Source organism: Cupressus sempervirens, chromosome 5, assembly GCF_028749045.1.
Source record: "Cupressus sempervirens isolate cs-2001-9-10 chromosome 5, ASM2874904v1, whole genome shotgun sequence".
NCBI classification, from domain to species: domain Eukaryota; kingdom Viridiplantae; phylum Streptophyta; class Pinopsida; order Cupressales; family Cupressaceae; genus Cupressus; species Cupressus sempervirens.
In genome coordinates, this window is record NC_143122.1 from 64,995,481 (window position 1) to 65,020,815 (window position 25,335).

The 25,335-nt window shown below is 37.6% G+C and overlaps 1 protein-coding gene across 2 annotated transcripts in view; it reads left to right on the forward strand.

The window, feature by feature from the left end:
* The window catches only part of QC (glutaminyl cyclase), a 209,334-nt gene that overhangs the window by 176,536 nt on the left and 7,463 nt on the right, over nt 1–25,335 (forward strand). For both annotated transcript variants that reach the window (XM_089828609.1, XM_089828608.1), the window contains 2 exons: nt 6,180–6,250; nt 6,470–6,497. In XM_089828609.1, the coding sequence (XP_089684735.1) occupies nt 6,180–6,250; nt 6,470–6,497 (99 nt within the window). The remainder of the gene's footprint in view (nt 1–6,179; nt 6,251–6,469; nt 6,498–25,335) is intronic.

Genomic DNA, 25,335 nt, shown 5'->3' on the forward strand with positions numbered 1-25,335 from the left:
CGATGGGGTGGCAACCCTAATTAGGGTTTTGGATCCAATCTGGATCGTCGATCTTGTTTTGATCTCTACCGTCCATTGTATCTTGGACCTCTATATAAGGCCATTGGCTCTCATTTGTAAAGGAGAGGGGTTGGAGAAATTGTTGCGAAAATAATACCAAAGTGCTCTCTTTTTCATTGCATGTTGACTAAGAACATTGGGTGTTATTGCATGTTTTCTACTTCCACATAGTTTAATTTTCTTTTCAAGTTGAAGCAATTTCATTTCAAGTTGTTAGAGTAAGAGTAAAATAAAATGGATAGTTGCATGGTAGCTTTGGTAGATGTTTGATAGGGGTCAACACTAGGCCACTAGCATCCTAGCGGCTGGTTGGGAGGCTTTGTGTGGTGATCTAGTTTACTTTCCTTTGAAGCGTTGCATCTATGGAGGTAGGGCCGTTGGTTAGCCTTCATTAGATTCGATCCCCGTCCATCTGCTAACCTTCCATTCTTAGGAGTAGGAGTAGTTGAGTAGCCAAATTTCATGCTTAGAAGAGGTTAGTTAGAGAAGTAAACCAAAACATCGGCATTCTCACCTTCCATCGCCATTCACCCTACATTGCCATCATCGCGCCATCAACATCATCTAGCATTCACACCGAACCACCATCTCCATTTTCTCACCAAGATCCAAATTTTTCTCAAACAAGAAAACGTAAGGCCGCCTACGTGATTACCAGCAAATCACATTGATAAAACTGAGCGAGTATCCAACGGTGTAAGGAACATTGGAGTTATACTCATGACCCATGAGAGATAACTTTTCAAGAGAGGAATTGTGTATTTGATATTCTGTATCAAGCATCCAATTACTAATATGTTATGTAGTGACACAAAACTCGCATCAACAGATGTCAATACATAGTAGTGGCTACCGAATACTTGACAAAATGGGTGGAAGCACAAGCACTGCTAGATAACTTTGTATTAAGCATGACCAAGTTCATTTATGAACAAATCATAACGAGATATGGAATTCTGATCCAACTGACTAGTGATAGGGGTGGATATTTTGTGAACCATGTTATCAAGTTGCTTACCACTGAATTTAAGTTTTCCCACATGTTGTCAAATCCATCTTATCCTCACGTGAACGGCCAAGCCGATGCAACTAATAAGATTCTGGTCAAGGTCATCTATAAGTTGTGCGGAGCCAAGGGTGAAGATTGGGAAGAAAGACTACCCTCTGTTGTGGGCCTACCACACTTCCTACAAAGTGACCATGGGACACACGCCCTTTCAAATGATGTACGAGCAAGAGGCAACAATACCTACAAAGTTCATGGTATCAAGTCTGTGGATAGCTATTGATAACAGGCTCAACGATATGGAGAGTCTGAGGGAAAGGTTCTATGCCTTGAACAAATTAGATGAGAAGAAGGGAATGGTTCAGTGGGAAATCGACATGGCACAACAACAGAGGAAATTTTGGCATGACAAACATCTCCAACGAATGAGGTTTCAACTTGGCCAATTAGTCTTGAAGTTTAATGGAAGGAACTAGAATAAGTCTAGTAAATTCAAAGCAAAGTGGCTAGGCCCCTTTAAAGTTCGGGAGTTTGGAATCAATGGATCTATCAAATTGTGGATACTTGATGGCCGAGAAATCCCTAACGCTGTGAACGATTCGAAACTCAAGATTTACCACTAGGCATGAAGGCCGAGGGGATAATGGTTCATGCATTGAGAAGAGGAATAATTTAAAATAAATAATAAAATGAGAAGTCAGAGATCGTATGGCTTCTAAAAGCACCATACAGCTTCATAAGACACCATATGGCACAAAGGGAAGAAATGTGCAACAATATTGAAGGCAGTAGGAGACAAAATCACAAAGGGGAACGACATGTATACCACACGGTATTCACAAGGACACCGTATAGGTGAAGAGGAAAACATTATGATCTCGTACGAACAATAATTGGAAACCAAACTAGTCATACAAAAGAAACACCATATGGAAACCCCAAAGGTGAATACCAGTGATACCGTACAGCGTAAAGCAACCCTTGATAGGATGTATCACACTAGACACGAGTTTGGCTGATGCTTATTGAATAGAAAACACTGTATGGACAATCATTGATACTGTATGGACGAACGCAGGTTGGGCACCATGCGAAAAACGTTATATGTAAATTATATGCAAGGGTGAAGGCATTGAGGGCATCCATAAGAGATTGAGCACAAGTGCAACAATGAGAGGCTACAGTAGCAATTTGGTGGCCATCAGTTGAAGGGTTTTGTCAAGTAGGAAGAAGCAAATCAATGACTTCATCCACTGATCTCTGTCAAGGATTGAAATGACATTAGAAGACAAGGCACAAAAGCTTAGCTGGCACCTGCGAGCAAGAGACACTGGGGAAGAATACAGGGCATATGAAGTTGCTAAACCAAATGTATGTCAATCATCTGCATCCACTGTAGAGGATATCAAAACCGCTAGGTACCACATCAAATAGGTTGAATCAACATACCATGCAACAACCTCAATGACATAGATGTTTGCATAGCAAAAGCACATTAAAACAACTATAGAAGACTGTCCACCGAGAAGGATTTGTGCAGGAATATAGAGACTTTACCAATTAAGGATAGTGAAACCATTCAGTATATCTGCCAGGAGAATGCCAAGCCCTAACAGATTTTGCAGTCGTACCTAAGCAAAGGAAAAGCCCTAACCGTTTCTTGCATCAACAATAAAAAGAAAAACAATTATGTAGTCGGCTGGGAAGAGGAGTTGGAAAGCATAGTCGCAGGCAAGCAATTCAAGTAATAAAATTATGAATGCAAATAAGCATGCCCAAACTTTGTCCTTAGGTTTGAGAGTTGTAGGAGGGACAAAAAAGAGAGTAAAGCCAAGGATTCAGGGATAGCAGATGCAATCGACAAGTTCTTAGAGAGTCTTTTACAGCCCAAATTGTGACATATGAAGGCCTTAATGGTTTGGACTGCAGAAGATGGTGGTTCGAGAGTGAGGATACTCCAAATAATCTACTCATCAAAGATAATTTACAGAGAGCATATTTGCAACGGGTTATTCAAATGCCCATCTCTTGCATCAAGGATGTTGAAGCTCCATTGCAGGTGGTGATCGACTGCTTTGACAGATTTTCAAAGAAGAGCATCGTAACCTACATAAACTAGGTGGTAACGGTTTCCTTCACAGCATCAGAATTTCGAAGGGTGTTTAGGTTGCTAGCAAAGGGGGTCAAGGTTGATTTGAAGCCACAAAAAATGCCTAATGAGACTAAAGATTTTTATATTCTGTTGGTTTGTAGAGATGACCTTACTACAGTAGAGGAGTCTCTTTGAAAGTCGTCACACAATTGAGGTATTAAGAAAACATTCATTCGAGAGGGGTATTGGAGATGCCTCATGGATGTCGTGAAGAGTAGAACAAGTTCCAGCCATGCATCTGATATCTGCTTCCCACAGGTATTCTTGATGAATAACTTGTTGGCCGGAAGGATGTATGATTGGGCTATTGTATTGGCAGAGCGGATGTATGAGTTTATAACTCTCCAGCACAGGACTTTCTACATGCCCCATTATGCCATGGGACTACTGTTGGATGCCATGGTGGAACAGATACCACATGACTATCTGTCGAGGCGATTCAGATAGGGCAGCTGGCACCTGGTGAACCTCCTATTATGAGATGGCGACACCTAGACACACCTGGTGGGCAAAAGGCGAGAGCAAGATAGAAACGAACTTGACAAGAGCTCGGTCCAAGCTTGGAACATGGGAACATTGATAGCGGTAGATAGGATAATTCTAATAGTGAGAGTGTTACAAGATAGTAGTTGGGATGATGAGGATGTGGTGGAGGTAGTGTCTGAGCCACAACCATTATTTGCACGACCAATGCTATCTTCCATGGCACACTTGACACCTATTGCCAACACTGTTCCCATTCTAGCATTCGGCCAAGTTAGAGCTCCTGTGGTTATGACTCCACCAGTATTGACTCAACCTGTAGTGACCACAAAGAGACCCTAGGAGGCACTGCCTGTTATGGAGGAAGCTTCAGTAGTAGCACCAGACATGGCTTCAGGAGAAGCACACCAGTCCCCATCAAGAGTGGTGATTGAAGTGGTGGAGGTGATGGACACTTAGGAAATAAGCAATAGTAGGTCGCAGATGCCCTAGGTCAGACTTGATGTAGTGGAATCAGATGTGGTAACAATTGACGTGACATTACTAGTTGACCCGTATGGTTGAGTAGATCGGAGAGCCTTCCGCACCAAAAATGGGATGCACTCCCCCTACAATGGGGCGTGCCACAGATTATATACTGCAACAGTTTCAGACTGCACCATTGACCCGTGGTGCTACTATCCAGTCTTTGTTGCATGAAGACCTCTTTGATAAGATGATATTGGATAGTGCAATAGCAAGTGTCTCGATCCTTGAGTTAGAGGGCACCAAAGGTGGTTAACAAATGACTCCAGCAGTGGAAGTTGATGTAGCTTCGGAGGGATTCCTTTCGTGCAAGGCACTAGTTGAGGTTGGGGTACAGACGATAGAGGAAGAGCTAGATGATACATTCAATTTCAATCTTTAGGCATATATTGACACTCTTATTGTTATGGTGGATAGAGGCATGCACATTGCGTAGGGTTTGTTTGTGGCACAGCGTGAGGAGGCTAAGGAGAGAGCTAGGGTAGCCGCAGAGAGATCTCGGGAGGAGATAGCTACCCAGCTACTGGCTTCTTGGGCTTAGAAGCGTGTTACACTCATGGTGCAGTTAGAGGCAGCCACCTAGGGTAAGAGTTTGGTGGAGATGCAATTGGCAGCCATTACATAGTAGAAGTGTTTGGTAGAGGCCCAATTGGCACTAGTTACACAGGAGAAGTGTGTATTAGGAACCTAGCTAGCCAAGGCCAAAGAAGCACATGGCAAAAAGGAAGGTGAATTGGAGGATGTAGCACACATGTTAAAGGAGGTAGTTGAGGCAGACTTTGAGATCTAGGTCAAGTTGGACATCCGGACCCAAAAGGTGTACTAGCTCCGGAAGTTGTTGCCACCTTCCACATCCCAATCAGCTCTAGGGACGCTTCCTATACCTTCTTCTTCTTCTTCTTCTTCTTAGTTCATCTTCTGTAATTTTATCATTCCCATTTTGTGTAGGCCAGAAAGAATTAAACTTAAATATCTTAGTAATTCCAGAATGCAGATTGACTAGGCTAGGCCAGAAAGAACTGAACTTACATATCAGTTCATGTTTAGAATACCTCTCCTCTTTAGACGAAATGTCTTGCTTAAGGGAAATGATTTTACGATTCCTAGAATGCATAACTGTGTCCATTTTATACTGCTGCTTATAATATCCAGTCATCTGCATAGGAAGGTTTAATGTGGGCTCTGTCTGTTAAGCCCTATTAGACCTATAAGCTCCAGCCAGTTTTCGCTCCACAATTTTATCATTCAAATTCGTTTTGACAGTAACTCCATTTTACATTTCCCCCGGCACCTTGTGGACATGGGTGTTTTTGTAGAATCTAAAGTATTTTGCTTGGGCTAATTGGAGCTGTGGGAACAGCCACTATAGGGATCAAGTGGCCTAGAACATTAGGTGACAAACCCCCATTGTGAATTACATTATGAATAATATATATTACTGTCCCTTACTGCAACATGGATGGAGATTCTGCTGCCATCAAAACCCCAATAGGGTCACAGGAAGCTGTGTGGCAAGTGGCATTTTGAAAACATAATTGAATTATCATGTTCTTTATTTTACATTAGTAAGTTTTTTTGTTTGCCAGTCCATTATTTTAATATTTTTCAAAAGTGGACCCATCAGTGCAGGAGTTATAAAGAATGGGTTATAACAGCTACATGCTGCTATAATAGGACTCATTTGTTCTTTAGTAAAACCATGCCGACTTCTGTTTCTGAAGGTGATATGTACAATATTTAAATTATGTTTGGAGTTTCCTATGTGCCATACTTATTATTTACTCTAGGTTGTACAAGTATCTTAGGATAAGAACTGGCCTTTATCTCAAGTAATTTTAAAACTCGTGGTTTTTAAGTTCTTTTGGGTTTTTGTGTTACCACAATAAAAGAAAAATAATTCTAGATTGTCAGGGATATTTGTTTGTTTAAGAGATTCTTTTTTGATTGACACAGTCTGATTGCATTGCAAGAATTTCACCAAAAGACGGTACTGTGCTTGGATGGATCCTATTTCATAAATTAAGGTAAATGGTTGGGTTCTTAGTTTCTTATAGATTTTCAGCTCAAAACTTTACTTGGACTGTTCATTAAATTGCTTTACCTAGTGTTCGATAAATTGATTAGAAGCTTAATGTATTTCTTGAGAAAATGATTCTATCTATGATAATGGACAAACAACCATTTTTTGCCATTTCCATTAGAGAAACTAACATATTCAAATGGGTGCTTATGTTCTTTTGCAGGAAGAGTTTGATACAATCAGGTTACAAGGTAATATGGTGTATGCTTTGTAATTTTATTCAGAGGAACTAGTACTTTCCAGTCTTGGAATTTTGAAATAAATTCTGTGCATCTTAATATGTAACTGATTTGGTTGGATTCAGATAAGCTTTTCATTGAACTTTTTGGATTTTGAACTTTGATGGGTCTTATAAAAGCTTCATTCATGATATTATAATTGCATGGAAACTTAAATTGGTTTTAGGGTCGACATCTTTTCAGATTTGAATCTTAAAAAATCTTGCTTTTGTCATTACATCAAGTCCTAGATATCTACTCTATAATGAGTAATATGTCTTGCCTCGAGCCCTGGTGAGAGTTGGGTGAATTTGCAAGGAAAAATATAACCAATTTGAATTATCTAAATCTAGGTATGGATGGTCAACCCCTGGGTGTCATAACGAAAGCTAATAGAAAAACACAGTTCACCTAAGAGGGCCTTGGAGAATCTTCCCCGTTTAACATTTTTCATCACCCCATTGCTGAAATTTGAACATTTTTTTATGGAACAAAAGTTGGTGAATCAATGATGAACATTAACATGGATTTGTTTAAGGTAAGTAGTCCCATCCTCTCTGATTATATGCAGGGATTGCTACTTCCATGTTAATGTATGATCCTCCTACCAGTTCAAAAATTAATTCATGTACTTCTTGTATGGGTTTTCATGAGATTGGTATATCTTTTGATTTACATGTATAAAAGAAGTGAATCAAGCCAATGTACATGCATCCTATTATCCAATATTTTCAGTCAAAGAAATGTTACACCAAATGCACAGCCTCATGATAACTGAGTACCAAACAAATCATGGTAATTTTATGACTTGTACATCTTATGATCACAATGTTCTAAGAATCACAAACAGCACCTCAAGAGTAGTATCTTATTCTTAAAGGAACTAGACTGCTTCCAATAGAAATAACTGTAGTGTCATAAAATTGCACCTAGTCTAATTTTCCATTATGTGATGCTGCTACCTTAGCTGGGAAAAAAAAATCCACATATGCTTCTACGTCCCTCCATCTCCCTTATCCTATTCTACATAGTTTGAAAAGCAGTTACCAGTTCTTTGATTTAGGTGCCTCCAAACATTTCACACATCACAAGGATTGGTATGGTAGTTTCACCGCTAATAATAGTCCTAGGGACTCATGTCAGTTGGTGATGAGTGAATGAACTCAGCTATGAAAGAACAAGATGATACCATGCAAGGATGCATTATAATGTCAATTCAAGTCTGATTACACTTCTTTGTTTTGGTGTCAATCAGATTGCAATACACTGATATTACTTTTGAATGCTGAATTGAAGCATAGCACACACAGAAGACTTCGAACTTGTCTTGAACACATTCTAGATGCACTTCAAACACACCAAAACATAATAGTGTGTAATGCGGGAGCATGCAGGGTGTAAGAGCAATCCTGTATCACCCAAAAATAGTCTATTTTTTCAGTAAGGCCTCTTTTGAGCAAGATTGCTATTTTAGTAAGTTTTTCATTTGAATATAGATTGTTCTAATTACTTCCTTGGAGGCTTATTTTCGATATATAAGCATGCTTATAAGGTGTCATGGCAAGATCAAGTTTGGTCTTGAAGATATTGAATGTTTTGTTATGCCAAGGTGATACAAAAACTTGAAACTTAGATTCAAAGGCCTTAAGAGGCTCTAAAAGGGGTCAAAATTTGTTTGGAACTACATTTTCAAATTCAACATGTAAAGTGCTTCAAGAGGTTCTAAAAAGTGGCTATAATAAACATTAGGTACATGGATTGCAAGATATTGCCTCAAGAAGGAAGTTAGTTTACAAAATTACTCCAATAGAGAGTGAAGAGTTGAAGACAAGTGCAAGAGTTATTGCGGAAGATGTTAATTTGAGAGTGTTTGAGTCCTTGTGCAATACCAATAGTAATAGCACCAAAGAAAATGGACAATGGAGGATACGTACAGCCTCTTGGACTATCAATAACATTACTATCTAGTATAGGTTTCCTTTACCAAGGACATATTACATTATGAATTATTTCAGTGGAGATATGTAATTAAAAAAGATAGATCGTAAGAGTAGATTTCTCCAAATCTAGATTAGAAGAGATGAATAGGAAATGGCCTTCAAGACAAAGGAGGACTTGCATGAGTGGTTAGTCATGCCCTTTGTGATAACCAATGCACTAGGCCCATTATTGTGACTCATGAATGAGGTATTGAAAGAATTTTCAAGTTTGTTATAATTTACTTGGATGATATTTTATTCTTTACTAAGACATTTGAACAGCATACAATGCATATTCATAGGGTCTTTGAGAAACCTATTAACCTGTTGTTGATTAACCTAAAGGAGTGCAATTTTCTGAACGAGTTAGTGTATTTTGGATTTGTTATCTTAACAAGTAATCTTAAAATGGAGCTAGAGATGGTTACTTATAATGAATTATTATGTTCTCATCATAAGCAAGTGTGCAAGAAACCACTATCATGAGTTTTAATTCGTATGGTAGAAATATAACAAGCACAAATGAAGTGTGTGCAAGCGTGAAAGTGAGATTTTTGGAGGCAAAAGCTTGTTGCAAAGTAAGCTTCCTTTCGTTGGCAGTTTCATTGAAGAATGGAGTTTTTAATCCCAACTGCATATGCAAGTAAGAGGAAACACTTGCATATGCAACTTGGAGAAATAAGATGGAAGATAGGAGCACATATCATACACAAAACAAAAACAATTCTGAAAATGAAATTAAGAGATTTGCAAACAAAAATGAAAGAACAAACATGTATACAACTTTGCTCTATGAAAATCACAAGAAATCTGACCTCTTTTTCACAAAAAGAAAAGAAAGTCTCTTCAAATCTTAATGCAAAATATGAAATAAATCCAAGAAGATTTTTCAGATTTAGAAATGATTGAAGCAAAGAGACTTATATAGATTTCAAATCTGGACTCAGTCTTCTAAAAATGAATGCATTTCGGAGTCAAGATTGATTGCTTGACAAGCGTAGGAAGTAAGAGGAATGAAATGCACAAAAATAGCCACCATATTGACTAAATCAATTACAAAGAATAAATTATAAATTATAATATAATTTAAGAATATGATAAAGTATAATATATGATATATTAAATTAATAATATGATTTGTATATTATTTGGAATAAACAAATAAAATATTATTGGTATTTAATAATAATATATTATGCTAACATATTATTTATAGATAATAATAGTACATTGATAATATATTAATTTATATAGTGTAATATTATATATGAACAAACTAATAACAATAAACATATTATAATAACATGACTAAAAGTCACAACCCATCTAAGAGATACAATCTATCTGTTGGGGCAAATATACATAAGGCAAAGTCACAAAATAGTGAGGGCATGGAGAAGATAAGAAATGAAAGGATAGGAAAGGAAGAAAATCAAATGATTACAGTAATTATATATAACACGACATATGGACAGAATATGCAATAAATGAAGAGGAATAGTGAGATTGAGTCCAATTGACAGGAAGATATATAGAAGATTGCACAAACTTATCTACAAAGAATACAACTCAGCCAGGATATCTCTCAACGCAGCATCTACAGTTCCAATTGGAGAGTTTCCTGTATAAAGGAAACTGAAGAAATCCATTGCAAAATTCATTTTATCACAAGAGGGGATTTAACAAGCAATGCGGAGGAGAGAAGTTAACCAAGATATATACGGTTTGAATCCATGGGAAAAAAAACGAAAATGATTCAAAAATTATATGAGATGGAGGAGTAACGAAATATACATTGGCAAATGAGGATTTAAAAGTCAGAATTGAGAGAAACGGATTCAACAATCATTTGATATTACATTTGGGGAAAGGATTTGTATTCTGGCGTATATAGACAATAATCCATTGGGGTCTTCTATGACGTGCAGTATTGGATGATATTTCATATCATGTGTCTTATTTATAGGATCATGTTTAGTTCGCATATATATATAACGAAAGCAATCATTGAACAATGATAAAGTCAACACAAGTTAAGAAATCTGGGATATACAAAGAACTGAATCATTGAAGAAGCTTAGGCATCTCTGGAAGAAGATTATGAGGGATCCAAAGTTGGAGATCAATACAATGGTAGACCATCATTCACTGAAATTATCTGCAGGCTATCAATCTACAACGTGGAACCTAAACTCAAAAGAGATGATCACGGAATAGTCAATGGATAATTGGAAGCAAATTATGGGCGGAGGCCTTCATATATGTCCAGTCATAACTTACGATCTGAATTAGATTCATATTCCTGGACTGATATTATTATTGGAGGTAGATATAACCGATGAGTATTATGCATCTATATGTAAGTAGGGTCATTTCAACGATAAAGGCATCAACTAGAATATTAACCAATTGACTATATTAATTGGTATCTCTGCCATAAATTCATTATCGTCAACAATAGATCAGAAATCTATATATTGGATATTGATTAATGTTGGGAAATAAATATTCCAAGAAGGCATCAATGAAGCAACATGGAAGTAGAATGTAGAAGGTGACAATTAATTCAAATCTATCAACACAAGAGAAGACCAGAGTCATTAAATAATTAGAATAACAAGAGGCCATTGATCATGTGTGGAAACTGAACTGGGAGATTCATCAAGAAGAACAAGACAATATAAATCAGATAGATTCAATCAATTGTCAGGGAGAACGTAAAAACACTTTGGCTTTCTTCATAAGAAAGAGATAAGAAAGGACTTAGATCTCTCTCTCTCTCTCTCTCTCTCTCTCTCTCTCTCTCTCTCTCTCTGTATGTATGTATGTATGTATGTATGTATGTATGTATGTATATAGATAAATAAGCACGAACTGTATCAATTTGCATACTTATATAATGAGAGAACGGGACATAGAAAAACAATAGTTAGCATAATCTTTACCACCTAGTTCAATTGGGAATATTAAATAATGCAAATATATGAAATTGAAGAATTTTTGGATATCCCTTCAGGGGACATTACAGAAAATCACAAGAAATCTGACCTCTTTTCCACAAAAAGAAAAGGAAGAAGTCTCTTCAAATTTTAATGTGAAATATGAAATAAATCCAAGAAGATTTTTCAGATTTAGAAATGATTGAAGCAAAGAGACTTATATAGATGTCAAATCTGGACTCAGTCTTCTAAAAATGAATGCATTTCAGAGTCAAGATTCATTGCTTACCAAGCGTAGAAGTAAGAGGATTGAAATGCACAAAAATAACCACCATATTGACTAAATCAATTGCAGTGCAATGACAATAAAAAATGGTGTCTAGGGCATTAAAAACTACTTGGAAAGAATGATATAAAAGCTACAAATGAAAGGCAATGCTCGAAATCTTACCTTTGTAGATGAACATTTGAATTTGATGGAGAAAAATGGGCCATTTTTGGGCAAAACCATGCCCTACATGGGCTGTTTAGAGAAGAAAACAATGTGTTTTTACAATCAAAATCGCTGCCCTTGAATATGCAGCCAAAATGCCCAAGAGTAGGAAGAAAAATATGGTTTTTTAATGCTAAAACACATTCATTTGCCCAAGAAAATCACTGTCCAGCAAAAACGTTAATGTAGAATGAGCAAAAATGCATTTTTGTAATAAGAAAGCGTGTGCCTTCTTCCTCAAAATTTTCTGCCCTTGACTTTTTAATACCAAATGCTTGCAAGAATGAATAAAAACACAATTTTTGGCATCAATAACATGTGTTATTGACTCCAAAATCGCCACCATTATGCATTTTGTTTGAGTAAAAAATCACCACCCCTTAGTCATTTTAGTGAAAACATTTCTTTTGGAGAAGTAATAACGGGTTTTTGAACTTCAAAAGCATATAATTTTACTCTTAACACATCAAATGCATATAGCATGTGTTATTGAGTTATTGTGCTTTTAAGTCATCACTCAAGTTAAATACTTAATAATAGGTTTTTAAAATGCATATTCATGTTCTGTTGTGTTCAAATTCCCTACTATAAGCCTTTAAATTATAAAAAGTTTATAATAACAAAATTTCAATATGCAAATGCATATAAAACCCTCACTTGCACATGTTAAGAGACATATTTTTGATTTAAAATATGTTGTATTTAAAAATCCCACTTTTTTGCATTTAGGACTTGATTTTATTGATAGTGGGTTTTCAGGAGGAGGTGATTTGCATCAAATGGTGTGCAGTGTGTAATAAAAACCACACCTTTATGCATTTAAAGTGTCTCATCTATTTAGTTTTTTATATGTAACTACAGTTTTCAATAATAACATAAAAATAAACTAGAAAAAACTAGTTTCCAAAAATATTAAAAACTATGGTCAAATCAACTCAGAATGAGTTGAAATTTGGAAATGGGGGTCAAAATCGATTTTATATTAATAATAATAATTTTATTAGCTAATAGGCTATATTTACTTGGAAGACAGGCTGATGGAATTCAATTCCTAATACTGACAAACTGGAAAACCCAACATGTAACAAAAAATTCTGGCAGTTACTATATTTTGTATATGGTATCATTAAAAATTAAATGATGACATATTAAAAAATGTAACAATAGCATTGAATGTCATTCATTGCATTTATTGTAGACATTAAATAGGGGAACAAATGGGAAAACTTTGCCTGGCTCCCAACTATTGACTACTCACCAATAAATGAAGGATAAAATCCAGCATCAATCTAACTCAGCAATATCGAGTGTTAACCCTGCTTGACCGCCTAAGAATGACTGACCAGAGCCCTCCACAATCTACCAATGTTGGAGCTGGATTGTATCACTCATCTTGTAGCACAACCATCTATGTGAATTGTTCAGCAGCCGCACATATAGGTATGTATTTTGATGTAATGAACAGTAATATAAATTTTGTAGGTAGAACCTGCCATATTGTAAGCTTGTGAAATAGTAGTAGGTATCGAGAATTTTCATTTTGGCACAAAACTATAATACCGGATGTGTTGACAAAAAATCGTCAACTTTGCTTGAATTTACCATTTCTTTTCACTAGTTCTTTGATATTTTATTAAAATAGTAAATTGTAAAGCGAGACAAGCAGTGCTATGTGCCGTTTTATAATAAAGGAAGTCTTTGAGGTTAGGTTAATGTCAATGGAGTGACAATCAGTGCTTCGGGTAATTTTAGAATTAGGGGAGTCTTTGAGCTTAGGTTAATGTTAATAGATTATCAAGCAGCATAGGTGTCCCTACATGTAGAGATGGCGTCAGGACAGTTGTAAAGCGCGACAAACAGTGCTACGTGCCATTTCAAAAGCAATTATCAGCAAAAAAAGAGTAGAGTTTTATCTTTTCCCTGAATCTTGAAAGCGAAGTTTGCCATCATTCAAAGAAGGGAGAATATATTTTGCTTCACTTGAGCACATTCTTGATGGCTTCTTTTTCTGCAGCAGCAGCTTTACATGTGTTTGGCTCTGCTTTCCTATATGGATAGAATTGATTTTGTCTCACAAAGCTTTGTCAACTGGAAAGTCTGTCTCAATTAACATTATGTTTATAGATTGTAGATTTTTTTCGATGTTAGCTTTCTGTCAAACTTTTAATAAATACTAAGAGGTTTCCCCATCCACATTAAGGTCTTTATTGGCTACATTATATAACCATTTGCCACCATCCCCAAATTATTGGAATTTTTAGGCCATACAAAAATTTATCCATACAGTCTACATCTGAAAATTATGGAAGAATACCTAAAGAGTAAAGTGGGAACTACTCCCATTGACTGCCTCATTATAAGATATCTCTTATTTTATATGAAATCTCCCTTTCAATTATAACTCCTATTTTGTGTTTCCCTTATCTCTTCGTCTTTGCGCTTCGTGTCATCCTGTTGCCCTCTTTCCTTAAGTTTTTGCCCCTTATATCTCCCATTTCATTTATACTGTGTTTGCTTAGTACTAATGATAGTATTATCTTTGCTTATGTTCGAGGGGTCAAGTCTTCGCCCTTTAATATGCTTGTTTAACATGATTTTCTCCATCATCCTTTTCCTTATTTCTCTGTGTCCTATTCTGCTACGCTATTTCCTTTATATATATATACGTACCAATCGTGAGGGTCACAACCATATAATTTGACCAACGTGTATTTCTTATGCTGCCCACATTGTAACTTACATGTCTCCTTGCACATGCTTGTATAGTCATAATAGTTTATAATAATAGTGCTTAATGTTATTATTAGCTTGTTAATATGCTTAGGAATAATTATCTTTCCAATTATCCTCACCTGCTATCTTCGTATGTTTACAATTTTAATATTGTTTATTGCGTTAGTTGATTAACATCTATATACATTTACATAAATTAATTAATGAATTAATTAGTTATCTAATGATTAATTAGTCATTCTAAATATATACCTTTGATCAATTTATTTTTTACTAATATACTTATATATTCTTAATAATATATATTGTTTATATTAGAATCATTCAAGTCTGGAGTTACATAACTGTTTCATCAGAATCCATTGTTACTCGAAACATAACCGACTCAAAAAACACTGAGTAGTCACACCTATCAGCTTCTAACTAGAATTTTACATCATAATTGAAAATAGTGTCAAATGTTACTATCTAGGAACTGAACTATATTAACAAGAACAAAATTGATTTGCAGCTGGAACCATGAAAAGCAATATGAACACTGTGTTCAACTGAGAGATACTTGTCTTTCTCCAATGGCATCATCTTCAGAAATTTGAAGTCCTTGAGTAATACTCTTAGGGCCTGCTTGTTTGTCATCAACCTTGAGGTTTTTGATGAAATGATTCAGATTCTTAAGCTCCCTCTGATTGAGCATATCTTTGTGAACAGAGAAATACTGGCAAGATATTACATTCTTCTTGTGTATCAAAAGTGGTCCTTCCCTCATCAGCATCATGAATCTATCTCTGGAAATTTCAAGTGCAGCAGCAACCCGTGACATAATTTGAAAGTGAATGAGTTTACTTCCAAACTCAGTAAGCTGTCTCCTCCTTTGAAAGATCTCTCCATTCCTATCCTTCCATAGGAGTCATAAAATCTCACATGTTAAGAAAGACCAAAGGTGTTAGTTTTTAAATCAAATGACTCCACAAAACCAGCTAAGATTTCACTCCATGAAAGACCGGGGCCACTATTCCATGTAATGGGTGAACCAGAGAAAATAGACCATACACCAAAAGCATAGCTACACTCAAAAAATAAATGCTCATATGTTTCAGGAATTGAACAGAGACCACACATAATGGGACTGCCTTTATCAGGGGGGATGGTATATACTACAAGTAGTTTCTCTAGCAATAACAACCATCTAAAACAAGACTTTTTAGGTTCACAAGGGGAATGCCAAAAAAAATCAATGATAAAATGCCATTTAGAGATAGACCAACATAGACCCCACCCTTGGTTCACTCTTTCAAAGGTAGAGCATCCATCTTTTAACATATTATAGATCTTCTTATTAGAAATCTTACAAAATTCAGTGCCATCATTCCATTTCACCCACTGCAAGAACTGGTTAGTATTCATGATATGTCCAGGAAATAAATTACCCATAGCTTTAACAATTATAGAATAAGTCTATTTCGAAGTGTTCGGAATATTATACTTGGCTGAGACTTTATCCCAATACCCTACCCGATTGTCAATCAAAATGTCTTTAACCATAGAAATACCATATTTGTACCAGTTTTTAGCAGAGCAACTTTGAGTTAATGGTAGAGGCTTTCCATTAGTCTCCTCTCCCCACCACAAGGATCTATCCATACCAGAGTATGTAGGAGAACCACGACTAGCTCCCCTGAACAGTATAAGGTCTCTAACTTGGGACCAAGCCTTCCATAGGGATTGAAAGACTTTTGAACCAAAAATAGACAACTGAAAGTTTCCAAATACTTATCACATAGAGAAATATTGGTCCGGCTTTTACTTTTTTATTTTATGACAGATTTGTTTATGTTGTTTCTAACTAGGACCTTCCAGGGTTCCTCCACTAATAGAGCTTGAAGGATCCATTTTGAAGCAAAAGTAATACCATGAGATATCAAGTCTTTAATGCCCAGACAACCCTTGCTTTTAGGTGGACAACACCATTCCTGTTTAACACAATGTCTTTTTTTATTTCCCAGACCATCTGACCATGGAAAATCTCTCATAATGCTTTCAAGACTATTAGATTGATAGTTAGCTAATAGCCATGCAGAAGAAAAGTAGATATGATGTGCATAAAGGACTTTCTGAACCACTTGCACACTCCCTGCCAAGGAGAGAAGATGAGTCTGCCATTTCAAATATTTCTTTTCAATTTCGGAAAAGAGCCAAGTCTACATATCTTTGAGGGATGGATCAATAGAGAAAGGAATTCCCAAATACCTGACAATTGAGTTGGGTCCAAGCCACTGCAAACCTTTATTCATAATCCACTCAGGGAAGACAAAGAGCCAACCTATGATGGAAGATTTGTGTGTAGCCACTTTAGCCCCAAAAACCAAGCAAAAGAACTGGAGTCTATTATCCATATTATCAAAATTATCCACTTCGAAATCCATGAATAAAGCAGTATCATCAGCAGATTGAGCATTAAGGAGTACCTCTTGATTAGGAAATGTGATACCTTTTACAAGGGGCCCAAGTTGAGGAACCCTAAGAATATAAAACAAAGCATCTGCTGCAATAACATACAGAGCAGGGGCAGTAGGGCACCCTTTTCTTATAGACCTTTGGATAATAATACTTTCACTTGATTCACCATTGACATCAATGATTGTGGACGAGTCTTTAAGGAGAATGTTGATCCATTTACAAAAATAAGGAGGAAAGCCAAAAGCTTGAAGCATACTGATAACAAAGGGTCATTCTATTCTATCATAAGCCTTCTCAAAATCTAACAATGCCATAATTGTATTTTGACCTTCACTCTTAGCCCAATGCATTGCCTCCCAACTGGTGATCAAGTTCTCAAGAATGAATCTCCCCTTATTGAAGCCAGTTTGAGTTGGAGATAAACTCATTGAGAAGCTCCCCTGAATAGTATAAGGTCTCTAACTTGGGACCAAGCCTTCCATAGGGATTGAAAGACTTTTGAACCAAAAATAGACAACTGAAAGTTTCCAAATACTTACCACATAGAGAAATATTGGTCCAGCTTTTACCTTTTTTTATGACAGATTTGCTAATGTTGTTTCTAACTAGGACCTTCCAGGTTTCCTGCACTAATAGAGCTTGAAGGATCCATTTTGAAGCAAAAGCAATACCATGAGATATCAAGGCTTTAATGCCCAGACCACCCTTGCTTTTAGATGGACAACACCATTCTTGTTTAACACAATGTCTTTTTTATTTCCCAAACCATCCGACCATGGAAAATCTCTCATAATCCTTTCAAGACTATTAGATTGATAGTTAGCAAATAGCCATGCAGAAGAAAAGTAGATATGATGTGCATAAAGGACTTTTTGAACCACTTACACACTTCCTGCCAAGGAGAGAAGATGGGTTTGCCATTTCAAATATTTCTTTTCAATTTTGGAAAAGAGCCAAGTCCACATATCTTTGAGGGATCGAACTCAATATTTTGGGAGTTATTATATTTTTAGTGGCCAAATTATTATTAAATAATTAAATGGCTTATTATAAAGTTATAATTTAACTTTATAATTTCACTTAAGTTGAATGCTATCATTGGAAAGAGTCATTTATTAATTAGTTAAGCCAAGTCAAGTGAGAATCTAATGGAAGCTTCTAATTAATGTTGTGTGGTGAAGCTTCTTGAGTGAAGTTACACTTTTGGCAACAAAAGGAACTAGAGGTTGTAAATACAAGCCCATTTGTTGAGAAAAGCGTGCTTGGACAACTTATTTGTTTTTGTTGCCTTTGTGGCTTTTTTTGAGTTCTGATATTTTGTGGCCCTTGCTGAAGTACAAGGGTTGAGTCTAAGAAGTTCTTGACAATTGTGCTAAAGTATACAATTGGCTAACATCTCCTACTATATTTGCTGTAGCTAAGGGAAATAATCTTGATTATTATATTCTTATTGAATCATCTGCCTAAGGGATTCTGAGTTTTCTGAGAATTGCTTGGGATTTGTTGCAAACCGTTGCTGTGTTATAACAATTTTCCATTCTCCTACTGTCTAATCTATGCCTAAGGAGATAGTTTGTTGAAGCTTTTCTCTGGAATTTTGTGAAAGAATCATTGTGGAAGATTTACCAATTTTCTGTGGCTTTGAAGGGTTTCGAATTTAACAATTGATTGGTTGCTGATTTGGGTTTGGAAAGCAACGTTTGACGGTGGAGGGCTGTTAGAATCTGAAAAGATTAATAATCCAGAAAACTAGTGCAAAGAGTAAATATCTAAACTATGAATGCAAATGATACAAAATCAAAATAGCATCATAGAGTTAGTCTCCAAGAGAGTAATGCAAATGCTGGAAGCAAAATAGCATTAAGAGGATGCAAAAACAAGAGATGCAAATACAAGCCAGGTAGCATGCTTATATAGGCTAGGAAGAGGGAGGAGGTGGCAACACCAACCAATGAGGAGCAACCATCTATCGGACTAAAGATAGCAAAGTATCTTCCCAAGATAGCTAATGGATGCTCACATGTAAGAAGGTGACACCTCACAACCATTCACCTAATAAGACATGCTTTATTAACCTAAGCGAGATTATTAAAAAGTGTAGGAAAAACCTAGCAAAATAGGAAAAATAAAAAACTACACTAACACCCCCCCCATAAGCGAAGCTTAGGTGGATGTAGAAATGGGTCCCGGCAAGTCAAGCCTGATGAGGTACCCATGTACATAAGATTTCTCAAAAGAGAGAGAAAAGAGACCCCCCACAAAAAAGTCAGGACTCCGAGTGAGAGGAAGAGGCCCCCCCAAAAGATGAAGCATCCCGCACCCCCAGCAAAGCTCGCAAATGAAGGAACTTGCTCTTAGTGAAGGGTTTGGTGAAGATATCAGCAACTTGCTCGGAAGTCGGACAATAGCGAAGGTCAATGACATGACCATGGATGAGCTCCCGGATGTAGTGCATGTGGACCTCTATGTGTTTGGTCCGTTGATGATGAACTGGATTCCGTGAGATCTGAATGGCACTCTGGTTGTCACAAAATATGACTGATGGCTGTCTGATCTGGATACCAAACTCAGTGAGAAGATGTTGAATCCAAATGGCCTCAGTGGCGGCATTTACAGCCCCCCCGATACTCAGCCTCAGTAGAAGACAGAGCAATAGCAGACTGCTTTTTGCTTGACCAACAAACAGGACCTGACCCAAGTGAGAAGCTATACCTTGAAGTAGACTTGCGATCCTCAAAATCACCTGCCCAATCTGAATTTGTGTAGCCCACCAAATCAAGCTCAATACCTGTTGCGTAGTGAATCCCACATCTATGAGAACCCTGAATGTAGTGAAGGATCCGCTTGGTTTCTTTCCAGTGTAACTCATGGGGCTCCTGCATGAATCGAGAGACCATGCCTACAGCATAGGAGATGTCAGGTCTCGTATGAGTCAGATAAATGAGACTTCCAACAAGTTGGCGGTACAAAGTGCCATCAACAAGTGGAGAAGAACATTGAGCCTCAAGTTTGACTCCAGAAAGGAAGGGAGTCGAAGCAGGCTTACAGTCAGCCATATGAAACCTCGAGAGTAAATCTAGAGCATACTTGGATTGTGTGATGGTGATCCCAGAAGGAGACTGAAGGATCTCAATCTCGAGAAAGTAATGCAACAAGCCCAAGTCAGTCATCAAAAAACTGTCCTAAAGGGCCACTTTGACAGCATTAATGGTGGGTGAAGAACTTCCTGTGATCAGCAAGTCATCAACATACAAAACCAAAAATAGAAGTGAATCACCCTATTGCAAAATGTACACATTAGGATCAGAATGGCACCGAGTGAACCCAATTGATAGAAGGAAGGAGTCCATCTTGGCATACCAGGCCCGAGGAGCCTGTTTGAGGCCATAGAGAGACTTTCGAAGACGGCACACAAGTGAAGAATCCTGAAGGAAGCCCTGTGGCTGCTCCATGTAGATCTCCTCATGAAGGTCACCATGAAGAAAAGCACTCTTCACATCCATCTGATGTACTTCCCAACGATTAGCTGCAGCAATGGCAAGAACAATTCGAATGGAATTCATTCGGGCAACTAGCGCAAAAGTCTCAGAGTAGTCAATCCCAGGAACCTGGGAGAATCCTTTGGCGACCAAGCGAGCCTTGTGTTTGTCAACTGACCCATCTGCTGCAAATTTTGTCCGATAGATCCACTTACATTGAACAAGTTTTCTTCCTTTAGGAAGAGGGACAAGATCCCAAGTGTGGTTCCTCATCAAGGAACTATACTCTTCTTGCATAGTTGTATCCCACTCAGAAATACCAGAAGCCTCATGAAAGGACTGTGGATCTGAGGCAGTAGCAATGAAGACATGTGGATCATCCTGGAATTGTGAACGAGTTCGCCTGGTGTCTGATGGATCCCCAACCCAATCACCTGCAGACTGCAAGGTCTGTCTAGCCCAAAGTGGGCAAGAAGATGGAGAATCTGCAGGGGAATCATTAACCTCTGAATGATGACTAGGAGAGGAAGGAGGTGAGTTCTCTGAATCACTTTCTGCATTAGAAGTAGAGGTAGAAGATTGTTCAGGTGAATCTGACTCATCAGAAGATCTGTCATGTATTCCAAGTGACTCTAATGTCAAGGTAGAAGGAGTTGGAGAAGTGATAGAAAGTGAGCTTGAAGATCCCTCCTCAAACTGAACACTCCTCTCAATGAATAACTCATGTGTAGTAGGGTGGAGCAATCGATAACCCTTCACACCATCAGGATAACCTACAAATATGCAAGGTCTTCTTTGCGGATCCAAGGCCTTACGTTTCTCTGTAGGAATGTGGGCCCATGCAGGGGAGCCAAAAACTCGAAAGTGCTTAACTGATGGTTTTCGACCGCTCCAAGCTTCAAAAGGAGTAACTCCCTTCAAGGCTCGGTGAGGAACACGATTCTGGATATAACAAGCACAGTTAATGGCTTCTGCTCAATACTGTGGTGCAAGAGATCTAGAGTGAATCATACAGTTTGCCATTTCCTTCAAGGATCTATTCTTCCGTTCTGCAACACCATTTTGCTAAGGATTGTATGGAACTGAATGCTGTAAATCAATCTCCTCTGAAGTGCAAAATCTTTCAAACCGATGGTTGACATACCACCATTGTCTGTGCGCAAAACCTTGATGGCTTTCCCAGATTGCTTTTCTACAAAATTTTTGAAGTCTTGAAAATGATCAAATACCTCTGACTTCTGTTTGAGAAAGTACACCCATGTATATCAAGAAAGGTCATCAATGAATATGAGGACATATCGGGCCCTGCTGAAAGAAGGATGTTGAAATGGACCAGCCAAATCACTGTGAACTAACTCTAGTATCTGTGAAGCTCTCCATGCCTTACTTTTGTCAAACTTTTCCTTAGGATGCTTACCAAGAATGAAACCTTGGCAAACACCTCCTGAGAATTGAACTGAAGGCAACCCTGTGACCATGCTTTGCTGGTTGAGCTGATGCAAATAGCAGAAGTTAAGATGGCCAAACCGCTCATGCCATAATTTACTCACATCATTAGAGTGAGTGAGCAAAACAGATGAAGGAGGATCAGGAACAAAGTGAGAAAACAGATAGAGCCGTGACTGATGATCTGCTCTCCCAACTGCAACTACAGAATCACTATGCAACTCACGTATCTCCACTGAATCAGGAGTGAACTCAACCCGCTTGCCTAAACCTGTGTGAGTGATTTGGTATATTGATAGGAGATTAGTTGATAATGAGGGTACACAAAGAACATCATGGAATGTGCCATCCCCCGCATCAACAGACCCTCTCCCACACACCTCAATAGGAGTGTCATCACCCATCAAAATAGAAGGCATAGTACATGGCTCCAAGGATGCAAGTTCTTCCTTAGATGAAGCCATGTGGTGCGAAGCACCCGAATCAAGAACCCAAGTGGATGGTGAGGAAGCAACTGCAACAAGAGCTTTGCCCTTTCCTTTCCCCTTGTTGTTTTCTTTTGCCTTGTTAGACTCTTCATTAGAACTTTGTTTGATAGACTCAGGAACATTAATATTATTCTTCTCAAGAATGTATGTCAAGTGATCAATTTGTTTCTTCAAACATTTATGTTCATCATGACCGGGTCTTTTACAATAGGCACATTTAACCTTTTCTTTCTTAGGCTTATCGCCCTTAGAGGATGAGGTATCAATAGTTGCTTTTGAAGCAATTGGTATCTAATCCTTCTTTTCCTCACTATTATTTTGTTTCTCATCCTTACTATTGTTGTTACTACTTTGTCCTTTTTGTTCTTTTGTGCCTTGGTTGGTTGCTAAGGCATGTGACTTAGAGGACTTAAGAGTGCCCATCTGGATTAGCTTGTCCTGTTCTCGAGTGAGATTGACAGCAAAATCATCTAGAGATGGCATGGTGAATTGAGTACCAAGTGCACCCTTAGTAGCATAGAAGGTAGAGACAAATACAGAATATTTTGAACTTAGCTTAGAGAGAATACTGAGAATCAGTTGTTCATCTTTCTTTTCAATTCCACATTGTTTTAACTGCAGCCTTAATGATTTCAATTTGGTGAAGAAATCTTGGATTGTGTTGAAATTGCCTGGACTCAAACTAATCAATTCATTTTCCAACATATGACCCCTCATTGAATCTTGTGTGCCAAATAATGTTTCTAGCTTTGTCCATACTTCATTTGGTGTATCCAAAGACTCAATGTGAAATAGCAAGTCAGGAGAAACAGACAAACACAATGTTCCATATCCCTCATCACATTTGTTAAACCACTTAGGCTTGTCTTCATCTTTAGCAGGTTCAGTTTAAAGTCCCATAGTTATCCTATTTAATCCAGCTTTCCTTAAGTGAATTATCATGCGTGATTTCCACTCAAAGTAATTGTATGGAGTTAGGATGGGCATATTTGTTTGATCCATGATGAAGAAATGCAAAGAAATGCTAAAAAGAAGAGAACCCAACCACGACAATGCCCCCCCCTTTTTACTCAATAAAAGAACTCCCCCCCCCCCCCGCAAAGAAATATGATTTGGCACTTCATTTTAGTGCATTTACAACTACCACTAGAAAGAGATATTTAGTGGTCTTGATTTCAATGCATTACAAACCCTCATGAAGAGCATATGCTAAAAGTGAAACTTGGGCACAATAATCAAGAAAACAAATAGCACCACTGCGATCTACTCGAAAAATCATGCACTTTCAAAAAAAAATCGCCTCGATACGAGGTTGTATGAGAAAGTTATGATCCTCCGAAGTTTCCAAAATGAGAACTGTGCACAGTCACGGCTGAGAATCTGCAATTTCTGAAGAATTCATGCATGAAAATAAAAAAACAACTCCACTAGTGGATAGAGCACAAAAAAATAGCCAAGTTCATAACAAGAATCATCAAAATCGGAGTCCATATGAGCAAGAACGAGACATTTGAAAACTGCATTCAAATCTGCGACTGCCAACGAAGAGGGGTATGGCTGTAGCTTTGCATGCTCGATTCTGGAAAATATACAGCTTGCATGCAAAATCTAAAAGATACCCAGATGGTTTTTCGGGGCTGCGAACAAAACCCAGAAAGCGTTTTTTTTGCTGATGTACAGAAGATGTTGTAGTAGTGTAAATCAGACGCCTTTAACAGTAAAAAATGGCTCCAAAAATCAAAAAACGACCCCAGCAACCAAAATATGACATGCAAATGCTGGATCAGCTTCTTAAGTCCATCAATGGCATGCTGGAACCTGCAAAACTGATTGAAAACTCCAAATATGCAAGTTGGTTGTCAGATTTGAGATTGAAACCCCAGAGAAAAACTGTTTTTGTCAAAACTTTTCTGATTCTCAGGATCATCCAAAGATGCAAGAGAAAAACATACTTCGTCTTTCAAAAAACTACAATAAAGTTTATTTGCCCCCCCTGAATCTCTCAAATAAGGAAACTAAAATCTACTCTTGCACATAGAAAAGCTCTGATACCATGTTAGAATCTGAAAAGATTAATAACCCAGAAAACTAGTGCAAAGAGTAAATATCTAAACTATGAATGCAAATGATACAAAATCAAAATAGCATCATAGAGTTAGTCTCCAAGAGAGTAATGCAAATGCTGGAAGCAAAATAGCATTAAGAGGATGCAAAAACAAGAGATGCAAACACAAGCCAGGTAGCATGCTTATATAGGCTAGGAAGAGGGAGGAGGTGGCAACACCAACCAATGAGGAGCAACCATCTATCAGACTAAAGATAGCAAAGTATCTTCCCAAGATAGCTAATGGATGCTCATATGTAAGAAGGTGACACCTCACAACCATTCACCTAATAAGACATGCTTTATTAACCTAAGCGAGATTATTAAAAAGTGTAGGAAAAACCTAGCAAAATAGGAAAAATAAAAAACTACACTAACAAGGGCTTGATTGGCATTTCCTAAGCCAAATTGATCTTCCTAGAGGCTGGACAGCTAGTGATTTAGGGCCTGCAAATTATTCCTGCCCATGTGGAAGACTTTTTTGCAACCACAGGTATCTCAACAGGGTCAACAATCATTTCTTCTTGGTCTGCAATCTGTTCTTGGGTCAAGTGATCAGCTAGAGGGGGTCCCATAGACCTTTGGTCTCGTGGACATTAGTAAAACTCATTTCATTTCATTTCATTTTCATACCTGCGAATTACCTACAGGAGGGTGCTGCTGCCGACCTGAGCATTATTGTGGGTTTTGGAA